This window comes from Gracilinanus agilis, chromosome 2, assembly GCF_016433145.1.
Source record: "Gracilinanus agilis isolate LMUSP501 chromosome 2, AgileGrace, whole genome shotgun sequence".
NCBI classification, from domain to species: Eukaryota; Metazoa; Chordata; class Mammalia; order Didelphimorphia; family Didelphidae; genus Gracilinanus; species Gracilinanus agilis.
The window spans coordinates 2,205,073-2,228,873 of record NC_058131.1 but is presented as its reverse complement, the minus strand read 5'-3'; the positions used below and the strand labels follow the sequence as shown (position 1 = coordinate 2,228,873).

At 52.3% G+C, this 23,801-nt stretch overlaps 2 protein-coding genes across 3 annotated transcripts in view; both read right to left on the bottom strand.

Annotated features, from left to right (window-relative positions):
* Positions 1–4,566, bottom strand: part of WDR35 (WD repeat domain 35) — a 62,637-nt gene extending 58,071 nt beyond the window's left edge. Inside the window, exon 1 of one of the 2 annotated variants that reach the window (XM_044663004.1) lies at positions 4,467–4,566. In XM_044663004.1, coding sequence (XP_044518939.1) covers positions 4,467–4,490 — 24 coding nt within the window. In that variant the 5' untranslated portion in view covers positions 4,491–4,566. Of the gene's footprint in view, positions 1–2,572; positions 3,033–4,466 lie in introns of those variants that run through there. The other variant, XM_044663003.1, reaches the window with a different exon arrangement.
* Positions 4,567–17,060: 12,494 nt separating this feature from the next.
* The window catches only part of MATN3 (matrilin 3), a 27,415-nt gene continuing 20,674 nt past the window's right edge, over positions 17,061–23,801 (bottom strand). Inside the window, exons 2-8 of the mRNA XM_044663701.1 lie at positions 22,902–22,984; positions 22,720–22,845; positions 21,756–21,881; positions 20,950–21,075; positions 18,730–18,855; positions 18,484–18,594; positions 17,061–17,239 (exon numbers count right to left, since the gene is read on the bottom strand). Of these exons, the coding sequence (XP_044519636.1) occupies positions 17,184–17,239; positions 18,484–18,594; positions 18,730–18,855; positions 20,950–21,075; positions 21,756–21,881; positions 22,720–22,845; positions 22,902–22,984 (754 nt within the window). The 3' untranslated portion in view covers positions 17,061–17,183. The remainder of the gene's footprint in view (positions 17,240–18,483; positions 18,595–18,729; positions 18,856–20,949; positions 21,076–21,755; positions 21,882–22,719; positions 22,846–22,901; positions 22,985–23,801) is intronic.

The window sequence follows — 23,801 nt, the reverse complement described above, 5'->3', positions numbered from 1 at the left end:
GAAAGAGGGAGGGAGGGAAGGAGGGAGAGGGAAGAATAGTAGGGAGAGAGGGAAAGAGGGAAGGAGAGAAAGCATAGAATCAAGCAGCAAAGCCAAGATGGAGGAATATTAGGAAAACATACTCCAAGGTCCCCAAAACAACTCCTCCACAAAGATCTAGAAAATGCCCCAGACCAAATTCTAATTGGGAAATCTAAAAGAAAATCAAAGTGAGTCATATTTCCATCCCAGGCCAGCATAGTGACAGAGGAAAAGGTCTGGGGGCTCTAGTAATGAGGTCTGGATAAGGGAGCACCACATGGAGCATTCTAGAGCTCTCAGGACCAGAATGGGGCCAGATGCTGTTCAACAGGGCAAGAAAAGGTCCCAGTCCCTGGCCTGGTGCCAGCCAACAGCTGTTTCTGCCACCCAGTTACAGAGCAGCCTGAGGAAAGGGCCTGCGCTCAGGGGTGGCATTACAGAGTGAAGAGCAAACATGGCCTCAGCAAGTTCATTAGGAAGTAGCCCCTGGGTAACAATCGGGAGTGGAGGAAGGTTTTAGCCCCTGTATCTAGTTCCATCTAAAGCCAATAGGCCAATAATCAGGACAGGAATCCCCAAAGAGGAGCTACAGTTCTGTCCCTCTGAACCTGCAGGGCTTTCCAAATGGCCGAGAGTCGCTGAAGCACAGCTAGAATTCCAGCCAGGCGTAAGCACACAGGTGTGTGGCACAGACCCAAACCCAGATGAGGAATCTGCAGAGCTCAGACCAGAAGGGCAATGATCAGACTTTGTCCTGGATCAGACCTCTTTGGGAGAAGCAAAAGTTTGAAGCTGTCTCTGAGGTCTTTGAATAATGCTCAAGACTCCAAGAAAGCAGCAGAAAGTCCAAAAAGGGCACAAGTCTGCTCAGGTATTCCTTGCAGAAGCACACCAAGCATAGCCCTAATGTAAAAAGCACTGCCAGGAAATTAAATGGAGGAATGAACGAACCAAAACAATGTCACAACAAAGAACTACTCTAGTGTCAGTTGTGCTCTAAAAGAAACAGAATAAAGATGGACTCTAAAACAACCACAAACAAAGCCACAAAGAAAAGTATCACTGAGCACATTTTAAACTTGGATTCCTGGGAGAGGCCAAGTATTTTAAAAAGAGCTAAAAGATGATTTTATAAACCAACTGTGAGTGACAGAAAGAGACAGATGAGAGGCGGGAGAGAAATATCGGGAGGGAAAATGAACATCCTTTCTTTACATGTCTTGCTTTTTGTAAAAGAAAGTTCTGCAATGGGAAAATAGGTTTTGCATAACTTCATTTGTATTTCTTGCCTTCTCAATGAGTTGGGGAGAAGTATAGAAAGGGAGAGAATTTGGAACTGAAAACAAAAATAAAAAATCATTTAAATGACGTCACCTAACTATATTCCAGCAAAACTGACAATCTAAATGAAATGGATGAATAACTACAAAAATATAAAATTCCTCAGGTAATAACAGAACAAGAAATAGAGGGCTTAAATCACCCAGTCTTAAAAAAGAAACTGACGGGGCAGCTGGGTAGCTCAGTGGATTTAGAGTCAGGCCTAGAGACAGGAGGTCCTGAGTTCAAATCTGGCCTCAGATACTTCCTAGGTGTGTGGCCCTGGGCAAGTCACTTGACCCCCATTGCCCAACCTTACCACTCTTCTGCCTTGGAGCCAATACACAGAAGTTAAGGGTTTAAATAATAATAATAATAATAAAAAAAGAAACTGAATAAGCTGTAAGTGAATTCTCAAAAGGAAAAAAATCCCACAACTAGAGGGATTTACAAGCAAATTCTACCTAACATTTAAAGAACTAAAGAACAATTAATTCCAATATTATAAAAGCATTGTGAAAAAAAAATTTCTTAAAGGGAAGAAAAAGAGAAAGAAAAAAAGAAAAGCAAGGCTATTCTATCACCATTTCTATTCTGTATAAACCTAGAAACGTGTTGTTATAGCAAGAGAAACACAGTTCCTGCCTTCTGCAGGTGCCATGACAGTTTCCCTACAGAACTCTAAGAGAGTCAAATTGGAAAATAAAGGAAGGACAAAATCATGGTAAAGAAAATAAAGCCGCAAAATAACACCAGACTGTGTCCCAGGCCAGGTGCCAGCACATATTCGAGGCCAGGGGTGCCGAGGAGGGCTAGAATCCCTGAGCACCACACGACATCAGCCTGAGTCCAAAGCCAGAGGCACTTCTGGGGTCACCTGGCTCCCTCCAACGAACAGCCATCAGGGGAAATTCCTTTAGTTCCCACCTGTGTAGGGCCACCCAGAGGGAGCTAATTCATCTCTTCAAGCCCAGCCTAGGGGAAAGGGCAAAGGAACCTTGACTTTTTCTCTATAAAATTGCCGTCCCCACAACTCTGGGGGAAGGCAGCTCTACTCCCAAAGAAAAGCAGCAGCAGCTCCGTTTCTACCAGCCAGGGCTGCCTTCTCCCCGATAACCACAATAATGGCTTTGCCCGAGATGAACAGAATTTGGAGTGAGAACCGAGCCAGACGGAGTGAGAGAAACGCCATCTGAAATATCTGAAAGTATAAAATCCAGAGGAGTCTTACCAGCCAAGCCACGCATGGGACGAGATACACCAGCTCTAAAACACCTACAAGTAACGACATCTGAGTAATGGGAGAAACGGTCACTGCTTATGGGTAGGCCAAGCCATAACAAAAATGGCAGGATGACCCAAATTCGTTTCCTTAGTCAGCACTTTATCAAAGTCATCACTTGATTGAACTGGGGGGGTGGGGGAGGAGGGATACATCTAGAGGAACAAAAGATCAAGAACTGCCATGATCTGGAGTTTGCCATCACTAGTTCCAGTGAGCTTCCTAGAGAGAGCTGTAGAACTTTTCAGTTGGACCATTCGCATTGAAGAAATCAGCAATCTCTATAAAGTAGGGCTTGTCTGGTTCACTGTCTAGCCAAGGGGTTCCCAGACTTTTGGGGCCTGCCGCCCCCTTTCCAGAAAAAATATTCTTTAGCCCTCCTGGAAATCAGTTGTTTTTTTTTTTTTTATTTTAATAGCAATGAAGAGGAAAGATCAATGCACCTGTGGCCATCACCGCTGCCTACATCGCTGCAGCAGCCACCAGGGGGCGCTGGCGCCCACTTTGGGAATCACTGGGCTAGACTTAGGAAAGTGTTCAAAATCCAAATTAAATTTAAATCTGGGCATCCTCACACACGCACACAAGAGTCTGGTTGTTAAACGTTTACTACTAGCACAACCTCCTGTACTGCTCTCTTCCTGTCAAAGGCTCACCCCAGTGGAGGCCTGGAGACCTAACAAGGACAATGACAAATCTGGTCTTTATCCAACCAGTCTGGAAGGGTCTGCCAAGCCTTTACGCTCATCCCGCCCTTCGGGCCACAAAAAGAATAAAAGAACGAGGGCAGGAACAAGGCCTCGAGGTCCCAAATGCTCTGCTCGCCACAATACTGGCAGCAGGAATCAGCCGGGTGATTCTGTCCTTGGAGCCAGAACTTCCTGGGGACAAAAGCTTTTCAGAAAACCCGAAAGCGGCCAGCAGAAGGAGGCGGGAGCCAGGAGCCGAAGGGCCGCAGAGTGGCCCGGAATAAGCTTAGCCGGGAAGAAACGACCTGTGGGGGCCAAGCTAGGGCCAGTGGATCCAGTGCAGCTAAAACCAGAAGAGCAGCGGATGATCTGGAGGGTTAGGCACGACTGCAGGAGAGGGGAGAGGCCTCGTTTCTGAGACAATCTGGAGACGGATCCAAGTGGATCAAATAAGGGCGGCGGCAGCCCCCGCCGGAAACGGAGTTAAAAATCGGAGCCGACCGGGCTGGATGATTAACAAAATGCCCGAAATGCCTGGTGATGGGAGAAATAAAAATGGAGACCCCCTAGCTTTCACCTGACAACCAGCAGACTGGGAAAGCCCAGAGAGAGCGGCCGACAGAGGCTGGAGGGGAGGTGGGGAAACAGGGATGCGTGCCGGGAGTGGCCCGCGGAATCATCTCCAGGCGTCCCTTGGACCAGCAGGGCCCGCAGCTCTCTCGGAGGCGGCCAAGAATTGGGAAGGGGCTAGTGCCACAGGCCAGGGTGGGTGAGAGGAGAGAAGGGGGCGGGCCGGGTCACGGGTCTGCTTTGGACACTCCTCGGAAGCTGCCTCCCGGACATTCCGTTGGAAATGAGAGGCTGGAGGCCAGCAGGGAGGCGCTCAAATCCCCAGGGGAAGCCTCCCGGACGGAGGGGAGGGGAGAAGAGGTCCGGGACAGAGCCCTGGGGGAGGAGGCGCTACCCAAGAAGGAGGAGGGGGTGTGGCCGTCCAGGCCTTTCCTCCTCTCCTGAGGCGGCCCCCAGAGGCCGGAGGCCACAGCCAGGGGAGTCCTCGCAGTGTGACCCTTCCTTCTCCCGCAACGGAGCCCCTGGGGGAGGGCCTGGGCCTAGGTTCGAGTTCTCCCCGTCCCCCCCCCCCCCCCGGGCCCCACCTTTTTGCTGAGGTAGATGAACATGGCGCTGGGGGCCCCGGGGGTCCAGGGGGACGAGCTTCTTATTCAGACCGCTTAGCGGGTGACGCCTTAGCCTCGCTCCTAGCTCTCGAGCCGCCACCGTCGCCCTGGCAACCGCCGCCGCCCGCGCCAGCCCCAGCCCCGCCCCCTCCGCGAGATTGTGGCGCCGTTATCCCGCCCGCCAGAACATACGCGTGATTACGCGGTGACGTAATCTGCGAGTGGGCGTGGCGACGCAGGCGCAGGATAGAGGCGCTCGGGAGGGGAGGGGAGGGAGAGGCGGCTACTGATGGGCGGGCCTAGGGCTAGGAACGGAGTCCGGGGGTTTCAGTCTGAGACTCGGGCTTCTGCTGGGATCCAACGGCCTCTTGGAGGACTGACTGAAGCCTGGACCAAGGCGTGGAGGCGGCAATAACCCGGGAAATGGACAGCAGTTAGGCCACTTTGCCTGGACTCGAGCTAGTGAAGGGAATTATAGGAAAGAACAGGACAGGGGAGCGCATAGAGGCGCGGATGAAACCCTCTTACCTACTCGAGAGATCCCATTCCATCCCGTCTCCTCCGGGAGGCAGACCCTCGCCCTCCCGCCCCCCCTTCCCTTCAGCCTCTTCTTCCCTGCCTACCGGCGGGCCCGCAGCTCTCCCTTCGGAAAAAACCTTCCCTGGAGGCCTCCATCCCTGCTAACCCGCCTCTTCTTCCCCTGGAGGCCTAGGAAAGCACGAGGCTCCTCGGTTCTCTCTCCTCTCCCCCTTCTTCACCCTTCACAATCCTGCTCCCGGCCGCATCGGCGCACCCACGCGGCTCTCTCCAGGGGGGCCACAGCCCATGGCCGTCCCAGCCCTCCTCTCCTCCGGGCTCTCTCCCGGATCTCTTCCTCCCTCTCAGAACTCTCCTTCGGTCTCCTTTGCTGGCTCCTCCCGCAGACATACCCTGGAGCTCCATCTCTAGGACGATCATTCCCAAACCTGCCTTTCCAGCGGCTACCTCTGGGCCAAAGTCGGGCCAACTCCTGGGAATACAAAAATGGGTGAATGAATGAATGAATGAATGAATGAATGAATGAATGAAAGCCCCAACAAAAGCTAACCCCTGCCCTCTGGGAGCTTACATTCCAGCGGGGAAAGATCCCACAAAAGGCAGCAGGAAGGCCACTCAGGCAGAGGGGAGGCCAAAGAAAGGACTGATGGCCTGGAAACTTCAGGACGTTGGGGTCCTGGGCAGGGATCAGAGGAGGGAGCTGCAGACCTGGAAAAGTCCAAAGAGTCGGGAGTAGAGATGGGAGAGAAATGGGTCCAAAGTGGCCCCGACATCCACAGAGTTTACAGAGGACACAGGCAACAGCCTATGTGTGTCTCCAGCCCTCACAAGGCCAGGCCTCTGAGATTGGATAGAAAGGACCACGTCCGTTTGGGTTCTGGCCAAGTCTAGAGTGCCTCAAGGAGTGTGTATGTCAGGAAGGAGACAGTGTGGTCTGGTCAGCATCTCTGTCTGTGCTGATTGGGACCAATTCCAGCTTACTGCAAGTCCTGGCCGTGCTGAGGCTCCAGACCCAAATGCCCTTCAGTTCACAAGGAGACGTGGATCAGGCTTGGAGAAAGCACTGGGGTAGCAAGACATTTTCCATCCCCATAAAGGATGCACAGAAATTCTGCTTGGGAGCCTCTCCAGGGCCCGAGGAATAAAAGGATGATGGCCTGACAAAGAAGCTCGGAACAAGAGCCAACGGGTTCTCCTTGCATGGATGGAATTGGGGTAGGCCACTGGGAGGAAAGATTGCCCAGGAGCAAAAGCCGCTCCACCTCCTGACCATTTCTTCTTTAATACTGACAGACAGACAGCAGATAGATGGATAGATATATGGATAAATTGGATGGATGGATGAAGGGACAGATAGATAAGTAGAGGACAGATGGATCAATAGATGAATGGATAGATAGAAGGATGGATAGATATTTAGACAAATAGTGATAGATATAGTGGCTCTTTTTCACTCTTTTATCACCCTCATTTCCAAATATATCCCTTCTCCCTCTCACCCCGTGAACCATCTCTTGTAACAGCTTTTCAAACTTCTCAGCCTCATTTTCCTCATCTGAAAAAGGCAAACATGAACATAGCACTTCCCCCACAGAGGTTCTTGTGAGGAGCAGCAGAGATCCACTGAAAAGCCCTTTGCAAAGCTGAGAACGCCATACAAACACTGGCTATTATCATCGTTCCTTCTTGAGAGCCCACCTTAGTCAACATAATTAGTCTTCATTTGGCCCATTTTTCTATTTTTCTTCTATTTCTGTGGCCACGGCCATTTGGATGTTGCTGCCCTGGTTCCTTCCCTCTGCATCAGTTATACAAGTCTTCTGAGGCATCTCTGGATTCTAGACATTCTCACTGCATGGTAATGTCCCATGGCCTTTGTGTGCCTCCATTTGCTTAGCTATTCTCCAGTAGAAGGGCATTGATTTTTTTTTTTTAAGGAGCAGTACTTTTTTTGATTCGATATTTTCCCTTTCCAGAGAAAACATGCATTTTACAGTACCTGTAACCACGTCAAGATGTTTACAGTGATTTGTGAACTCTGTATTTTTTGGAATGTTGGGAAACTCATCAGACCCAATATGCAGCAACAACAAAAGAGCGAGAAATACCTTAAATTAGGATATTTTACGGTTAAAAATACTCAGAGCAGCAGCTTTTGAAAGATGCTTTATTAAATCAAGTCACTGCACTTGGTCATTTTATTGCTACAACAAAAACAAGGCCATTTGACTATTTTAACACCTTTTATATATGATTTTAACTGTCTTTTTTCTGCTCATCCATTTTAAGTTTCCATGTGGACAAAATGTTTCAGAACAATTTGGAGCACAGTTCTTTGTGCCATGATCACAGTGAGAGATAAGGAAAAGATGCCAATAACATCAGGCCTACTTTGCTATTTGCATCATCAGAGAAATCTTAAAAGGTGATACTTCTAAAGAAAAAAAAAAAAAGGACTTTTACATCCACAACAAATATTCTTAAAATTTGGAGTGTTCATTTTTGATGCTTTTGGATAAGTAAATACCGACTCAATGAGAAGGGCGTCGATTCTGTTTCCAGTTCTTTGCTTCCACAAAAGCTCTGCTATCAATACCGTGATGTACAGGGCACCCTCCTGCCTTTGACTTCTCTCTCAGCAGTGAGATTTCTGGGTTCGGCTCCTGACTTTGTCAAGTTTGGTCTTGGAAAATTGTTCTCCCTGAAGGAAAGGCCCTCCTCTACCACCTTAAGGGATTTTTGTCAACCGTATCCTCACCGAGTCACTTTGTCTGCCTCTTCCTGATGGTGGTTCAGAAGACTGAGACCCAGATTTGTGTGGTCCATCAGGCTTTGGACGAGAGGCCACTTCACGCCATGACTTGGAGATGCTTTGAGCCTTCTCCTGGGTAGCCGTTGGACCTGTGCAGTGGGGACCATCAGATCAGCAAGGTCCATCTGAGATGTGTCCCCACAAGGACTTCCCATGTGATTCGCTCTCCAACAGGTCATGGAATATGTCGCTAGAGGTGACAGTGATTCCATCTTAGTTGGAGAGATTCCTCCCATTCACTTCAACCCTTCTTTGGTCTTCCAAAGCATGGACTCTGCTCTGGTCTCACTTTGAATATGGCCCTAGGACTTATGGAAAAGATGCTACCCACATTCAGAGGAAGAACTGCAGGAGAGGAAACACAGAAGGAAAACAACTGCGTGAACACATGGGTTGATGCAGACAGGATTGGGGACGCAGACCGGAAATGACCCACCCCAGTGCAATTATCAACAATATGGAAATGGGTCTTGATTGATGACATGTTAAAACCAGTGGAAATGCATGTTGGCTATGGGGGGGAGGGGAGGAGGTGGAGGGGGTGAAGGGGAAAGTAAGAACATGAATCATGGAACCAAGATAACTTTTCTAAAAAATAAAAAGTACTAAAAATAAACAAACAAGCAAACGAACGAATGAATGAATGAATGAATGAATGAATGAATGAATGAATGAATGAAAAGAAAGATGGCCCTAGGGTTTAGCAGCTCCACTTTGCCCTTGAATGTTTTGGTCCCTCACCCCATCAGGTGTCATGCTTTGCCAAAGCACAAAGTGGGGTCACCCTCTCAGTCCTCCTCCTCCTCTGGCCACTCTGGCACGTCAAATGCCACTGGAGGAATGTAGATCACCTGAATGGATTATGTTATAGACTCCCCAGATCCCTCATGACCGCCCAGCAGCCCTTTTATTCCTCCCTCATTGATGGATGTTCTAGCAATCTCCCCACAATGGCTGCTCTAAACCTCCTCTCTCCCCAAGTGTTCCGTACTGCCCTCCTCACCCTTATTCTCCAAGAAGATTTCATGAAGAGAACAAAGGCCCCTCACCATGAGGTAATTATCAAATACATATGCATGTTTGTATACATATTTATTATATTAATTATGCACGAATTAAAATGGCTCAGTGGCTAGACAGACCTGGAGATAGGAGGCCCCAGACACTTCCTAGCTGCGTGACCCTGGGCAAGTCACAGCTCTAATTCCCCAGCCCCTTACCCCTCTTCTGCCTTGGAAGCAATACTCCGTCTAGATTCTAAGACGGAAAGGAAGGTCAAAGACAACTGGCTCTGCCGGCACGTCTGCCACTTTCATTGCTTACGGGTACCGTCTCCCTTTCAGGAACCAAGCGGATGGCCCGGATTTCAACAGTGTGTGACCGTTACGAGCAAGAAGAGTTGGCTCGATTCCTGTCCCCGCTCTTGGCAGACAAAGCCGGGGGCTCCGAGAGCGGAGGGAAGCCCAGACGGTCGGCCGCCAGTGCCCACAGGAGCACCCTGTTAGAGCTGGAGGCCTTCTTAGAGCTCACGGCGCATTGACTGGCTTGACTCGACTGCTCTTCTCTGTTGCTCAAGTCTCTGTGCTGAAGGATGGCTTGCTGGGTGGGAGAGAGGTGAGTAATATAGGAAAAGGAAGGCAGGGTAAAAACCTCCTTCACGGCGCCCCGGGGAGGGGAAGGCAGGGCGGCAGGAGCTGGCTCCCAGCTGCAGGGCACTAACCGAAGTGGCCACAGTCCAACGAGGACATCTTTGTATCCAGGGAAAACCAAAGAGAGCCGACTGACCGAAAGGAGTCCATAGCAAGTACGAAAAAGGGCAGGTGGTGCTCCAGGCTGGGAATTGGCCCCGCCAGCGGTCTGGGCTCTGCAAACCTCCTGCTTAAAGCGAAGGAGAGGAGAGAAAAGGTCTCCCTCCTCCTCTCTGGCTCTTGGAATCAAGGCTGAGCTCAAGCTGTGACACACACACACACACACACACTCCCCTCCCCGGACAGTAACCACCCCTGGGATCACTTCCTCTGAGATCCGGGCCTGTGACCCAGGACAAGCGGAGGGGATTGGCAGGGGGCGATTCCTGAGGAAGGTTATCGGGCTCTTTACATGTATTACCACATTTAAGCCTCACAATAGCCCAAGGGGCTGGGCAGGAAGTGTTAAACCCATTCTACAGATGAGGACATGGACCAGTGGGTAGCCAGCAAGTGTCACAGAGAGACTGAAGCCTGATCTTCCTGACTCCACTAGGTCACCTGGCCTCTAAGGAGAGGCTACTGTAGAGGTATGGAGGAAAGTCAGGAGAGAGGAGCCAGAGCAGGCCATCCCTGACAGACTGTTTCTGCGCCCTCAGGACTGGGCTGAGCAGAGAGAGCCACCGAGAGGAGGGCCTGGGCTCAGAGGGGCTGTTGTTTGAACGTTTGCTAGTTTGGTTTGCCAGCCAACAAGTACTTGTTCATGCATCCTTCTCACTCCCATCCCATTGCTGAAAAACAATGTTGAAACCCCAAAACCAGGTCCTCTGGCCAGACGTGCAGAGTCGGCACAAGAAACTCCCGCCTTGGCCACGTGGCACTTTCCAGCGGCTGCATTCCAAGTTCATTGTCTCACTGGCCGGTGACCGGCAAGCTTCGTCTTCATTCTCTGGGCCTCGTGGTCGGTCGTGGTGAGCAGATTTCAGGCTTTCTCCAAGCCAGAAAGACCTCCATGACGTGACGGAGAGTGAAGCAAGCAGAAGCAGGAGAGCACCTTATGCGGCCACAACCCCACGGCCTGATATGGACCGTTGTGAGTGACTCGGCTCTTCTCTGCAGCACAATGATCCAGGGCGGCTCTGAAGGACTCCTGCTGACAAATGGCTTCCCTGTCCGGAGAACGAGCTCAGCGGCTGTGAATGCCGATCCCAGCAGATGTTTTTAACTTGAGCTTTCTTGTGCTTTGGTTTGGGTTTGGTCTGCTTTCTTTTCTTTTCTTTTTTTTTTTTTTTTTAATTTTAAACCCTTAACTTCTGTGTATTGACTTATAGGTGGAAGAGTGGTGAGGGTAGGCCATGGGGGTCAAGTGACTTGCCCAAGGTCTCACAGCTGGGAAGTGTCTGAGGCCTGATTTGAACCTAGAACCTCCCCCATCTCTAGGGCTGGCTCTCCATCCATTGAGCTACCCAGCTGCCCCCTTAATGAATTGCTTTCTTTCTCAACATGACTAATATGGAAATGCGTTTTTCATGACGGCACATGCAGAATCGATTCCAAATGAAGGGCCATCTCAGGGAGGAGGAGGGGAAGAAGGGAAAGAATTCAGAACTCCAAATTTGAAAAGTCAAATGTTAAACGTTTTCCTGCTTAACCAGAAAAAAGGTTTTTCAATAAAAAAGCAAAGTGGGGGGCAGCTGGGTAGCTCAGTGGATGGAGAGCCAGGCCTAGAGATGGGAGGTCCTGGGTTCAAATCTGGCCTCAGACACTTCCCAGCTGTGTGACCCTGGGCAAGTCACTTGACCCCCATGGCCCACCCTTACCACTCTTCTGCCTTGGAGTCAAGACGGAAAGTAAGGGTTTTATTTAAAAAAAAAAAAAAAGCAAAGTGGCTTTTCTCTCCAGCATTGTTATTGTGTACATTGTTCTCCCGGTTCTGCTCATCTCCCTCTGCATCGGTTCATAGGGGTCTTCCCAGTGTCCTCACAAATGGCCCATTTTGTCATTTCTTGGGGCTTGCTAATACTCCATTTCATTCCCGCATTTCCCAATAGGAGGTCTCCCTTCCCCCAAACTCATTTCCAACTTTGGACTCTCAGAAAAACAGCGACTACAAGTAGTTTTGTACATATAAATCCTTCCTTGCTTTGGTTTCTTTAGTCTAGCCCCGTCAAAGGGTTTGGGACCTTTCTGAGCATGCTTCCAAATTGCTTCCCAGAACGGCTGGACCAAGTCCCAGCTCTACCAACAGTTTTCCCACAATTCCTCTTTGCCATTGGGATAGATAAGGGGGGAATCTCACGGTGGCTTTAATGTTCGCTTCTCCGGTTATTCCTGGTTTAGAGCATTTTCCAATATGGTGGTTGTTAACTTGGAGTTTGTTCTTTGAAAAGTTGCTGGTCGTCTCCTCTGGCCATCATCCATGGGGGAATGCCTCTTCGGCTTCTAAATTGGGATCCGATCCAAACATGTGTGGATGTATACAGGAAATGAGGCCTGCATCCAGAATAGCTAATATTTATATCGTGCTTCCCATGTTCCAGGCACCATTCAAAGTGCCTTACAAACATTATCTCATTTGATCCTTACAACAAGCTTAGAAGGTTGATGCTATTTTCTTTGTAGCCCTCCTCACCTTCTCTCTTCAAGTCAACACAAGGCAGAAGAGTAGTACGGGCTGGGAATTTGGTGTTAAGTGAGGTGACATTTGAACCCAGGACTTCTGGTCTCCTGGCATGGCCCTCTCTCCAGCGAGCCACCTCGCTGTCCTGGCCCATGCTATGATTGTCCCCGTTCTTGTTGTTGTTCAGTCATGTCCATCTCTTCATGACCCCACGGACCCTACCACGCCAGAGCCTTCTCTCCTCCACTCTCTCTCGAAGCCTGTCCAAGTTCATGTTCATTGTTTTCAAGGCACTGTCCCTCTCGCTCCTCCTCTGCTGTTCTGTTCTTCTTTGGCCTTCTGTCTTTCCCAGCATCAGGGTCTTTTCCAATGAGTCCTGCCAAAGTGGTTAAGCTGTAGCATCAGTATTTGACCTTCCTGTGAATAGTCTGAATGGGGCAGCTGGGTGGCTCAGTGGATTGAGAGCCAGGCCTAGAGACTAGAGGTCCTGGGTTCAAGTCCAGCCTCGGACACTTCCAGCTGTGTGACCTTGGGCAAGTCACTTGACCCCTATTGCCCACCCTTACCACTCCTGGGCCAAGGACGGTCCCTAGCCCGGATGAAAAAGGAGGAGGGTTGGGCGTGGGGCTAGCAACCCCACCCTGTAAAAACTACATCTGCTAAAGAAACTGCAACCTAAAGTAGGGGCAGCTGGGCTAGCTCAGTGGATTGAGAGCCAGGCCTAGAGACGAAAGGTCCTAGGTTCAAATCCGGGCTCAGACACTTCCCAGCTGGGTGACCCTGAGCGACTGTGTGTCCCATTGCCTACTGGTTGTGGCCCTATGCTCCTAGAATGGAGTCCCAGGATTAAAAAAATAAAATAAAATAAAATAAAAAGTGTTGACTGGTTTTACAGATGAGGAAACTGAGGCAAACAGGGGTCCAGTAACTTGGCTGAGATCACACAACTAGTAAGAGTCCATGGAGGGGGCAGCTGGGTACCTCAGTGGATTGAGAGTCAGGCCTAGAGACAGGAGGTCCTAGGTTCAAATCAGACCTCAGAAACTTCCCAGCTGTGTGACCCTGGGCAAGTCACTTGACCCCCATTGCCCACCCATACCAATCTTCCACCAAGGAACCAATACACAGAAGTTAAGGGTTTAAAAAAAAAAAAAAGAAAAAAGAGTCCATGGTGGAATTTGAATTCATATCTTCCTTACTCCAGACCTAGAGCTCTATTCACTGCACCGACCTCCTGTCAGAAAAAAATCTTCCCCAAATTTTCCCATTTATTTTCCTTTGTTACGAATAATATTGATATAGATGGATATATTCAAAAGTATTAATAATTCATTTAAAGCCATATTGGCCATATTGGTAATTAAGAAGGCCACGTGCCTGCTAAGATCTAATCCAAATTGCCCGCCATTCCCTTCTGCCCACCTGGCTGCTTCCTTCGAAAGAGAGCGTCTCCCAATCACACCAGGAGTCTTATACCTCTGTCTATGTAATCACACTTCCTATGTAAGAGGAATCATGGGAAACGTAGTTATCAAGTCCTCTAAACATCCACAGGAAGTTTATAGCGTGGACCTGAATATTAAGGCTCAATGAACCCCAAAGAACCCCAATAACACACCTTCTATTTTTTACATTAAATTTGTTTGCACAAAACCTCTTAAATGTCACGTCCTCAAAAATCTCCATTTTATCTTGTGTGATTCTTCCTGGCACTTGGTCAGTCATGAATGTGTCCCCCATCTGTAGATCGGAAAGTCACATCTCCTCCTCCTTCCTCGCATTTGTTGATGGTGCCACTGTTTTATCCTGGTTGTGTATCTGTTTGGAATTTTTTTGTGCATGGCGTGAAGGATTTGTCTAACCCCAATTTTGTTCTTTTTTTTTTTTTTTTTTTAAAGAATCAATCCTGTGTATCGGTTCCAAGGCAGAAGACCAGTAAGGGCTAGGCAATGGGGGTCAAGTGACTTGCCCAGGATCACCCAGCTAGGAAGTGTCTGAGGACAGATTTGAACCCAGGAACTCCCACCTCTAGCCCTGGCTCTTCATCTGAGCCGCCCAAACCAAATTCCTGCCAGACTGTTGCCTAATTTTCCCAGAAGTCCTCCCTGAACGAATTGCTCGAACTACCCAGAGCTGAGGGGAGAGTGGAATGCCTGGCCCGAGATCCCATAGTGTTTTACATTTTGATGTTTAAGGGCTCAATATGTCATCTGTCCTCTTCTCTCCTCTGACCCTTTTCTCTCCAGCCCAGGGCAGACCCTCACCCCCTCCCAGCTGAACTCTAGCAGCCAGTGAGGCTGCCTGTCTGCAGACTCTGAGAGTCCATACTCCACTCGGCCACCAAAATAATTGTCCTAAAGAGCACGTGTGACCACGTCATCCCCAACTCAATAAACTCCAGTGGCTCCCTATCACCTCCAGGATCAAGTACAAAATGCTCTGTTCAGCATTAAAAGTCCTTCCTAGCCAGCCCCCTCCTACCTTTCCAGGCTTCTTACACCTCCCCTCTCTACATATACTTTAAGAGATTAAAAACAAACAAACAGGGATGGGCCTGTTTGCATAGAAATATTTCTAGCTATGCTTTTTGTGGTGGCAAAAAATTGGAAATTAAAGGGGTGTCCCTCCACATTGTGGCACAGGATGGTGATGGAATAGTATTGTTCTAGAAGGAATGGTGAACAGGAGGAGCTCAGAAAGAGCTGGAAAGACCTCCGTGAACTGATGCAGACTGAAATAAGCAGAACCAGGAGAACAACAGGAGCCGCATATTGTGGAATGATCTATGGGGATAGACTTTGCTACTAATAGCAATGCAGTGATCCAGGACAATCCCAAGGGGCAGAGAGAACGCTCTCTACATGCAGAGAAAGAACTGTGGGAGCGGAAACGTGGATGAAAATGTAGGATTTATCACTTGTTTATCAGGGGAGAAGATGTGGGGTTGGGGTTTTAAAGATCACTCTATTACAGAGATGAATGATATGGAAACAGGTTTTAGGTGAAAATCCACGTATAACCCAGTGGAATTGCTTGTCAGCTTCCAGAGGGGGAGGGAGACAACACGAATCGTGTAGCCTTGGGAAACTTATGTGGAAATCTGTCACTGGCATAAAATAAATTTTAAAAATGTAAATTAAAATTAAAGTTTTATATATAATATATATAATATATATATATATATATATATATATATGTGTGTGTGTGTGTGTGTGTGTGTGTGTGTGTTGAGCCAGGGCCATTGGTCTACCAACAAGACCCTCCAGATCTCTTCTCTGGCTGACCTCCATGATGCCAGGACGGTTCCACGCCTCCCTGGCTCCTGTTAGGTCCCAGCTCAGATGCCCTCTTCCCCAGTTCTCCTTGATTCCAGAGCTTCCCTCTGTAGTCATCCACTTATCCCGTGTGTGGCCTATTTGTGTCTGTGTTTGCATGTTGTCTCCCCTGTGGGATCATGAGTTCCTCGAGGGAGGGGGCTGGCTTTTGCCTCTTTTTCTATCCCCGGCACGTAGCCCATCTCCAAGAAATGACTGCCTGAGTGGCGTGTCGTAGGAGTTCTGGCTCACTGCATCGCCTTGGCAGTGTTTTCAGTGCACACGCGTGTCTGCTGCGTGGTGGAGGGAAGACAGAGCTATCGAGTATGGAGCTGCCTTTCTAGAAGGATCCTGGCAGGGATTGTAGACAGGATTTCCCCGAGTTCCGGGGTCGTAGCCTAATGATCGAGGGGGGTTGAGGAGAGCCTGGCTCCCCTCTCCACGCTGGACCTGGTCTACTCTGGCCAAGAGCCAAGCAGGTGGGGCGGGGGCCGGAGAGGGAAGAGCCCCTGCTCTGCCCTCCCTCTAGCCTTAGGACTTTCCACAGAGAACCAGCCCACTGGCGATGGTCCTGGGAAAGCAGAAATGCCACGGATGTCTCCAGTGAAGAGCGTGTTTATTCTTCTAAGGTCGCATGAGCCAGGTGAGACTGCAGCTCCCACCTTAACTATAAAATGCACCCACCGGTGCAACAGCTCTAAAAATGGTCAGGAACGCCTGATGGGCTTCCGTGGATAAAAGACACGTGGCTGGAAAAAAAGCACCGCCCGAGCCTGAGGTTTCAGAATACCGTCTATCAGAAGAGAATATGGCTGGGCTGGGGCCACAGGACGAAGCCACAAAGCTCCAGGGCTTCCCGGTTGCTGGAATATCTGGAGTTTCTATTCAGGGGTTTATGGTTAGACTTTCTGGTAACAGGGTGGGAGCCCCACTTCCCAAGACCAGGCGTAGGTCTAGGGGGGCTGAGGGAGCACAAGCCTGAGCTTAGGGCAACAGCAGGAGACTCTGTGGGGGAGATTTGCCTTCAGAACTTGGACAGTGACTGTCCCAGGCAGACAAAGCTCAAGGCGAAGGCAGGGGAGCCCGGCCAATCATCCTGGTTCTTGCTTGGCAGCAGTTCCTGATTTATCTGGGAAAGGGAGATACTCATGGTAGACCCAAACTTAAGAAGAAAGCTTTTAATGAGGGCACAGAGGGTGAAAACAAAAGTCCTGAAGGTTCCCAGTGCGAATGTGGCCACTGTCCTTTTATTCTTCTTATTATGGGTTAGCACCAGCAGCACAGCAGTCTTTCTAGAATTGAAATGGCTCAAGGAACAACCCCAACCTGGGGAGAGAAGCATCTGGCTGACGGACCTTCCTGCAGTCTGTTCCCTGCTCCAGGCCTGGGATAGGCGAGCATCTGGGTTTCTTTGAAGAGTCTCAGGGATGGAAATCCCACGAAGGGAGAGGGGAGCTGGCCCCGGACTGGTGGGGGAGCTGAAGGCGTTTGGGCACCTCGCCGCAGGGACACAGAAAGCTCAGTTCCTCTGTGTGTTGCTTTTTGAGAGAGAGAGACAGAGAGAGGGAGGGAGGGAGGGAGGGAGGGAGACAGAGACAGAGACAGAGAGAGGGACTGTGGAAATCCATCTCGCTGTTTGCTCAGTGAAGTTTTTGGTGGCGGGGAAGCACCACAGCCGCAGCAACAGAGGCCCATAAAGCTAGGCAGCTGGCACGAAGGGCGGCTCTAGCGGTGGAGCTGTCTCAAAGCACTGACTTGCAACTTCTCCAAGATGTCGTCGAGTAACTCCTCGTTAAGGTCAACATGGCGTATGGCAGGAGCTTTGGAGAAGCTGACGGAGCTCTTATCCCCCCTCGGTGCAAAGCCAAGGCTCCCTCCTAACCACACTAGTGTTAGGACTACTGGACACTTGAAGAGCACCTTTTGGTGAAGGGATCCCTGGTCGGGGCTGTCATGGCTCCCATGGCTCCCTGCATGCACCAGCACAGCTCAGACGGAGCCCCCAGCCCAAGCCAAAGTCCCTGTCCTCCAGGTAGCCCCCCAGGGGAGAGCCCGGACCCCACCCCCAACCCCGGCTCCTGAGATGTAATCAGGAAGGTGAAACCAAAGGTTTCGTCCCCCAGGAAGCCTCAGATGCTGCCCTCATCTCACAGGTGGGCTTCCCATTAAACTCTCCGCCACCACAGTGGGAAAATAATCACAAATTGAGGCACCATCACTGACCCGCTCCCCTGGGGCAGACCCCAGCTGCCCTCAAGATCAAAGATTTGGGGGGAAGCTTGGGATCAGGGGCTAACTGGGGTCTCTGCGGAAGTGTCTGCAGTGTTCCGAGACACAAAGCCGGACAGAGCACCCACGGCACTCCCTGCTGAAAACAGCTTCCTCCCCAGAGGCGCCCGAGCTCCTAGGAGGAGGGATACCATTGTTCTAGAGCGGGGGATCCAGCCCAGAACCAGCCCCCCAGGTTCCCCTGTCCCACAGGGCTCAGTGCTTCCTCTGAGACTGGCTCCCCGGCACAGGAATAAGAAGCGAGCTTGGGCTGCCCAAAAGCCGCCCCCCACATAGATTGTTTCAGGCCCTCCACCGGGGAGCCAGCACAGCCGCCCCATTTCTGTGGAGACTCGGTGCCAGTCTAGATGAAGCCTTTCTGGACCCTGGACCCCCCATGACCCTTCACCTCTCCTGCCCACCTGCCTCCATGCCTGCCCCCCCCCACGGAGAGCCTTGAAGGGTGAGAAAAGTCAGCTCCCTGTTGTCCGTGTCTTTCTAATGCCCAGCACATAATAGGTGCTTAATAGATGCTGTGGATCAGCTGACTGACTGGCTGACCCCTTCAGTGTTTAGCTTAAGGGGAGCAGCTAGCGAGTGGCTGGGTGGCTGGAGAGCCAGACCTAAAGATGGGAGGTCCTGGGTTCCACTCTGGCCTCAGACTCTTCCTGGCTAGGTGACCCTGGGTGAGTCACCCACACCCAGTACTGAGGCTAAGACGGAAGGCCGAGGGGGTTAGAGGGGCCAGAAAGGATATGCTTGGATGCCAGGCTCCGGAGGCGGGAGGTGACCTTCTCCTGGAAGGCCAGGGAGGCCTCGCAGCTGCAGGCGTCCTCCCTGGAGATCAGGCTCCGGGCCTCCTCGACGGCTGCAGACAAGGACGGGCACAGCTTAGAGGGGCCCTCCGGGGCCTCCTGCCCCAGCCCAGGGCTCCCTGGCAGCCCCTCAGTCCTCTGGCTTTGCCCCTGCCCACGAGGAGGCTCCCCCCAGGGCCCAGCCTCACCTGCACACGAGCGCCCATCCTCCTGCAGCTGGTATCCCGGCTGGCACTCACAGTGGTAGGCGCCAGGCCCGTCCCTCACACAGAGCTGCTGGCAGCGGTAGGTGCCCAGAGCGCAGACGTTGCGGGCTGCCCACGGGAGGAGAGGAGGGGAGGGAAGCGTTTACAGATTAAAGCCAAGGGGGAGCCGGGCAGCACTGCTCAGCCCCCAAAGGCCCCTGCAGCCTGGACTAAGGGTGGGCAGGCCCTCTGCTGCCCGCAGCCGGACACACACAGAGTCTTCTCAGCCAAACTCCCCCCCCCCCCAGTTCTTCCTGGGAAACCTGAGCTTCTTCCTTCCCCTTGGACGGAGCCTGGCTGCTCCGCAGCCCAACAGCCCAGCCCAGGACACCCCTGCGAGCCAGGCTCCCTGGCCTTCGGGCATCGCCGCAGGTGCCAGGGGGTTTGGGCCCTGTCGGTCAGTGGGGGGGGGGGCCTGCCCTCTCTAGCTCAGCCGTCCTTCAGGGCCCTGCTCCAGTCTCCCCTCCTCCCAGGCTCTTCTGACTGGGCCACACCGAGGGATCCCCCCCCCCATGATGTCTGTCCAGCATTCAGAGCTTCTCTGGGGCCGTCTGTCTTTCCTCACCCTCAGAGGATACGGAACTCAAAGGGGCCTTAAAAGTCATCTGGACCAGCTGCCCCGCTTTACGGGTCCAGAGATCCAGAGAAACTGGAGCAGTCGTGGAGGCAGGAAGAAGCCAAACCAAGACCCCGAGCCCCGAGCCCTGAGTGCCTTCTCTTCTCCCAGGAGGCCTCTTGCTGTCTCTTGGCCTCCCCCCAGCTCCAGGCTGAACTCCTCCCGGTTGTATTTGTCCAGCCCCGGGCTAGGCACATGCGGGGGAGGTCAATAAGCAGCTCTGGCTTTTGGTCTTTCTTCCCAGGAAAGAAAGGGGAGAGTCAGGTAATGGAGGAGAGACAGCCCAAGGCCTAGCTCTGCCTCCGGGGGCTTTCTGAGCCTCACCAAGGCCTCCAAGAGTGGAGGCTCAGCCAAAGGAGAGCCAGCCCTAGAGACAGGAGGTCCTGGGTTCCAATCGAATCTTGGACACTTCCTAGCTGGGTGACCCTGGGCCAGTCACTTTACTCCAATCCCCGAGCCCTTCTCTGTCTTCTGTCTTAGAACCAAGCTTAGAATCGATTCCAAGACGGAAAAAAGGGCTTAAAAGAGGGCTTTAGGCAGATTCTCTGAGAGGGGCTTTTGGGGGGCCAACAGTGGCACAGGATGAGAAAGTGTGGATGGAGCGGAGGGAAGGCCACGCTCAGACCCAGGAGAGCACCTTCAGCAAGGCAGCGGGCAAGCCAGAGCTGTCTGGTGGAAGGGGAGAGCTAGGAGGGGGCGCCACTGCCCGCGGAGGAGGACAGAGCAAAACCGGGGAACAGAGGCTAACACCCTAGCCGGGGAGCCAGGAGGCCTGGGTTCTAGCCCCGCCCCCTCACCGTGTGCCCGTGGCCCGGCCTCCCCGGCTCGGAGAGGAGGCGGGGCCGGGGGAGAGCCTGCCTCCGGGTGTCCGAGGCTAAGGGGCCCCCCTCCCCTCTCTGTCTGTGTCTGTGTCTCTCTGTATCTGTGTCTCTCTGTGTCTCTGTCTCTGTGTCTGTGTCTCTCTGTGTCTGTGTCTCTCTGTGTCTCTGTCTGTGTGTCTCTGTCTGTGTCTGTGTCTCTCTGTGTCTCTGTCTCTGTGTCTGTGTCTCTGTCTGTGTCTGTGTCTCTGTGTCTGTGTCTCTCTGTGTCTCCCTGTCTCTCTGTGTCTCTCTGTGTCTGTGTCTCTGTCTGTGTCTCTGCCTCTCTCTGTGTCTGTCTCTGGCCGCTCTGCCCAGGCACCCCGGCCGTCCCGCTTAGGCTCTAGCTGGGCTCCTTTGGCTTTCTGGCACCCCACTCGGGCTGCCGGTTCAGCCCATTCCCCTGCAGGGGCTCCTCCTCCGCTGGACGGGTTTCAGGCGCCCCCACGAGCTTCGGAGGCCGCTGAAGGGCCGCCGAGAGCCGAGGGAGGCCTGAGGAAGTGCCAAGGCAGAATGGCTGCCCCTGCGGGGTAAACGTGGCTCCTTCCGCCTCCTTCCAGCAGGGGCCCTGGAGAAGCGCCCTCCGCGTGGGGTCTCAGGCCCCGCCCCCCGGCGCTGGTCCCGCCCCCCGTCAGCCTGCGGGAGCCGGAGCTGTCCACGGTAGGCGCCGCCACCGCTGCTGGCTCTCACCTGAGCATGTCTTCTGGTCGGCATTCAGGATGTAGCCTTCGAAGCACTCGCAATGGTGGGCTCCGGGCCCGTCGCTCACGCAGAGCTGCTGACACCCGTGGGTGCCGAAGGCGCACTTATCCTGGGCTGCGGACAGAGGGGAGGGGCCGCGCCGGCTCAGAGAAGGGGGAGGAGCCCCCCCAGGCGCCCCAAGGCCCCCCAATTTCTCCTAAGTCACACTGGCTGCCCGGGATCCAGAGAGGTCTAGCAGAGAGCACGGCTGGGGCTGAGGTCAGGAAGGGCTGGGTTCAAATCCTACCTCAGTGGCCTAGCCGCATGACCCTGAACAAGTCATTTGACTCAATGTCCTCCCCTGTAAAGCCCAGAGGGGGCCAAACCGGCTCTCCGCTGCCCCTCCTCGGCAGCCTCTTCCCAGCATTCCCAGGGATCCCCCTGGCCCTCTCCTGGCTGGGCAGCGGGAAAGCTGATCTGAATGGTGGCTGCAGCCTGGAGGACAAACAGCACCAGGCAGCCCCACCCGCACTCAGAGCCCCCAAAGCCCGCAGCTCTGGAGGTGGGCCGGTGGACCAGGCCCTCTGGAGAAGGTTTCTGGGATGCTGCGTGTCTACACCTTCCCCAGCCCCCAGAACCTGGCCGTCTGTCTGACTAACGGACTTCCCTCCCCACAGCCTCATGGGAGAGGTCCATCACTCAGATGAGAACACTGAGGCCCTCGAGGTCTGGCCAAGGGCCAGGAGGAGAGCTCCTGGCTGTGTTCATGCCCCAGAGGTGGCCCAGACATCTCCCTGGCCACAGGACCGCCCTACCTGAGCAGCTCTTCTTGTCTTCCGCCAGGAGGTAGCCTTCGTAGCACTCACAGTGGAAGCCCCCAGCACTGTCCCCCACACAGATGTGCTCACAGCCATGCGTGTCCAGAGCGCACATATCAACAGCTGCCAAAAGACGGGCACACACAGGCATGCCAGTCAGCAGGAAGCCGAAGAGGCCAAGAGAGACCAGTCTGCGAGGCACAGTGTGGGCAGGAGGGCACGGCCTGCCCATCGCCAAGTCTCCGGGCTCTGAGAGGGCTGGGTGGGGCCCCCCCAAGTCCCTCATCGATCCGCCCCTCTGCGGCCCCACTCCTGGCGTCCCTCCGCTGCCCAGGGGCTGCCGGGTGTCCCCAGGGACAGAACTTGGAGCCAGGATTCAACTATGGCCTCAGCTCTGTCCATGTGGAAGGACTCTGGGCGAGGCGCTAACCTCAGTCCGGCCCAGTTTTCTCATCTGTAAAACAGGGATTCTACTAGCGCCCACCGCCCAGGGTTGGGGTGAGCTCCAGTGAGATCCTCCTTGGGAAGCGTTTAGTCCAGCACAGCACTGGACCTAGAGTCAGGGAGGCTGGAGCTCCAATCCAGCCTCGGCCATTTACCAGCTGTGTGACCTTGGCTAAGTCCCTTAACCCTCCCAACCTCAGTTTCCTCATCTGTAAAATGAGCCAGCAAAGTCCATGACAAACCACTCCAGTATCAGGGAGCCAGCTAGGATGGAAACAACTAAAACCAAAAAAGCTGTTTAAGAAATGTGTGTTCCCCCACCTTCCAGGCCTGACACTGTCTGCTCTAGAACCCCATCTTCACGGGTGCTCTAGTCCTAGGCCTGGAGAGAGAGCGAATTATTATTACGTAGAAGCCGTCTAATTCGGGATCCATTCAGTGCTGTGGGGGGTCAGGCCTGGCCTTGCAGGTGTCCTGGGCCAATCGAGAGGTTCTCCTTCCTCCGCTGCTGCCTTACCTGAGCAGGTTTTCTGGTCTTCGTTCAAGGCGTACCCTTGGCTGCATTCGCAGTGATGGGCGCCGTCTCCATCGCTCACGCAGACATGCTGGCACTGATGGGTGCCCAGAGCACACTGGTCCACGGCTATTGAGGAGAAGTTGGGAAAGAGCCTATTAGTCAGGACCGACGGGCCAACCAACTGTCCAGAGCCTCCAGGTGGAGTCCTGGAGTCCAATGCTTGAAGGGGAAGCTGAGGAGAACGTGGAACCAGAGCATGCTGCTCCTGCATGGATCCAAGGAGAAATGAGAACGCTGAGAGCAGAACGAATGGCTGCATAGTCAAAAATGATGGGCAGAACAGGAAAACTGGGATCTCCAATGACAGACCTCACCAAAGAAACGAAGGGGAGAACAAAGGACCAGAAACGCCATTATACAGAGGTGAAGGATGAGCCCGAGCAGCAAAAAACAGCAGCCCCAAGAGCTCATGATGCAGGCGGAACATACAGATCTTGAACCAGGGTGTGGAGAGGAAAGTGAAGTACATGACAGAACAGGAAGGGAATAATGGAAGAGAACAGCCCAGAACCTCTAAACACGGAAAGAGAAATATCCCCTGAAATAAAAAAGAGAGAGAGAGGGAGGGAGGGAGAGAGAGAGAGAGAGAGAGAGAGAGAGAGAGAGAGAGAGAGAGAGAGAGGAAAGAGAGAGAGAATTGTAGAAAAAATGCAGCCTTGGTCATAGAAAAGTTAAAATCTTCTGATCCAGCTTCAGGAAGCCAGAGCAAGGCCAGGGAAGGAGTCACTCTGGGCCCCAAGGACAGTTACATTGATCTCATCATCAGTTCCTTATATGTCAATTCAACCTAAACTCTACTTCATGCTATGGAGAGGGTAAAAATTGAGAATGTGGGCTGCAATGCTGTTCTGGATAGTGGATTTCAAGAATACCATAATTTTCTTTTTTTTTAAATGTCAGATATTTGGGGGAAAACACCTTTAAAGTCTGTAACAGGGCTTGGACTTAATGGTTTTGGTGATAAATACTAACTATGCCTAAGAAACATTCAGGTGAGCTTAAAATTTCCTGAAGAAGTTGTT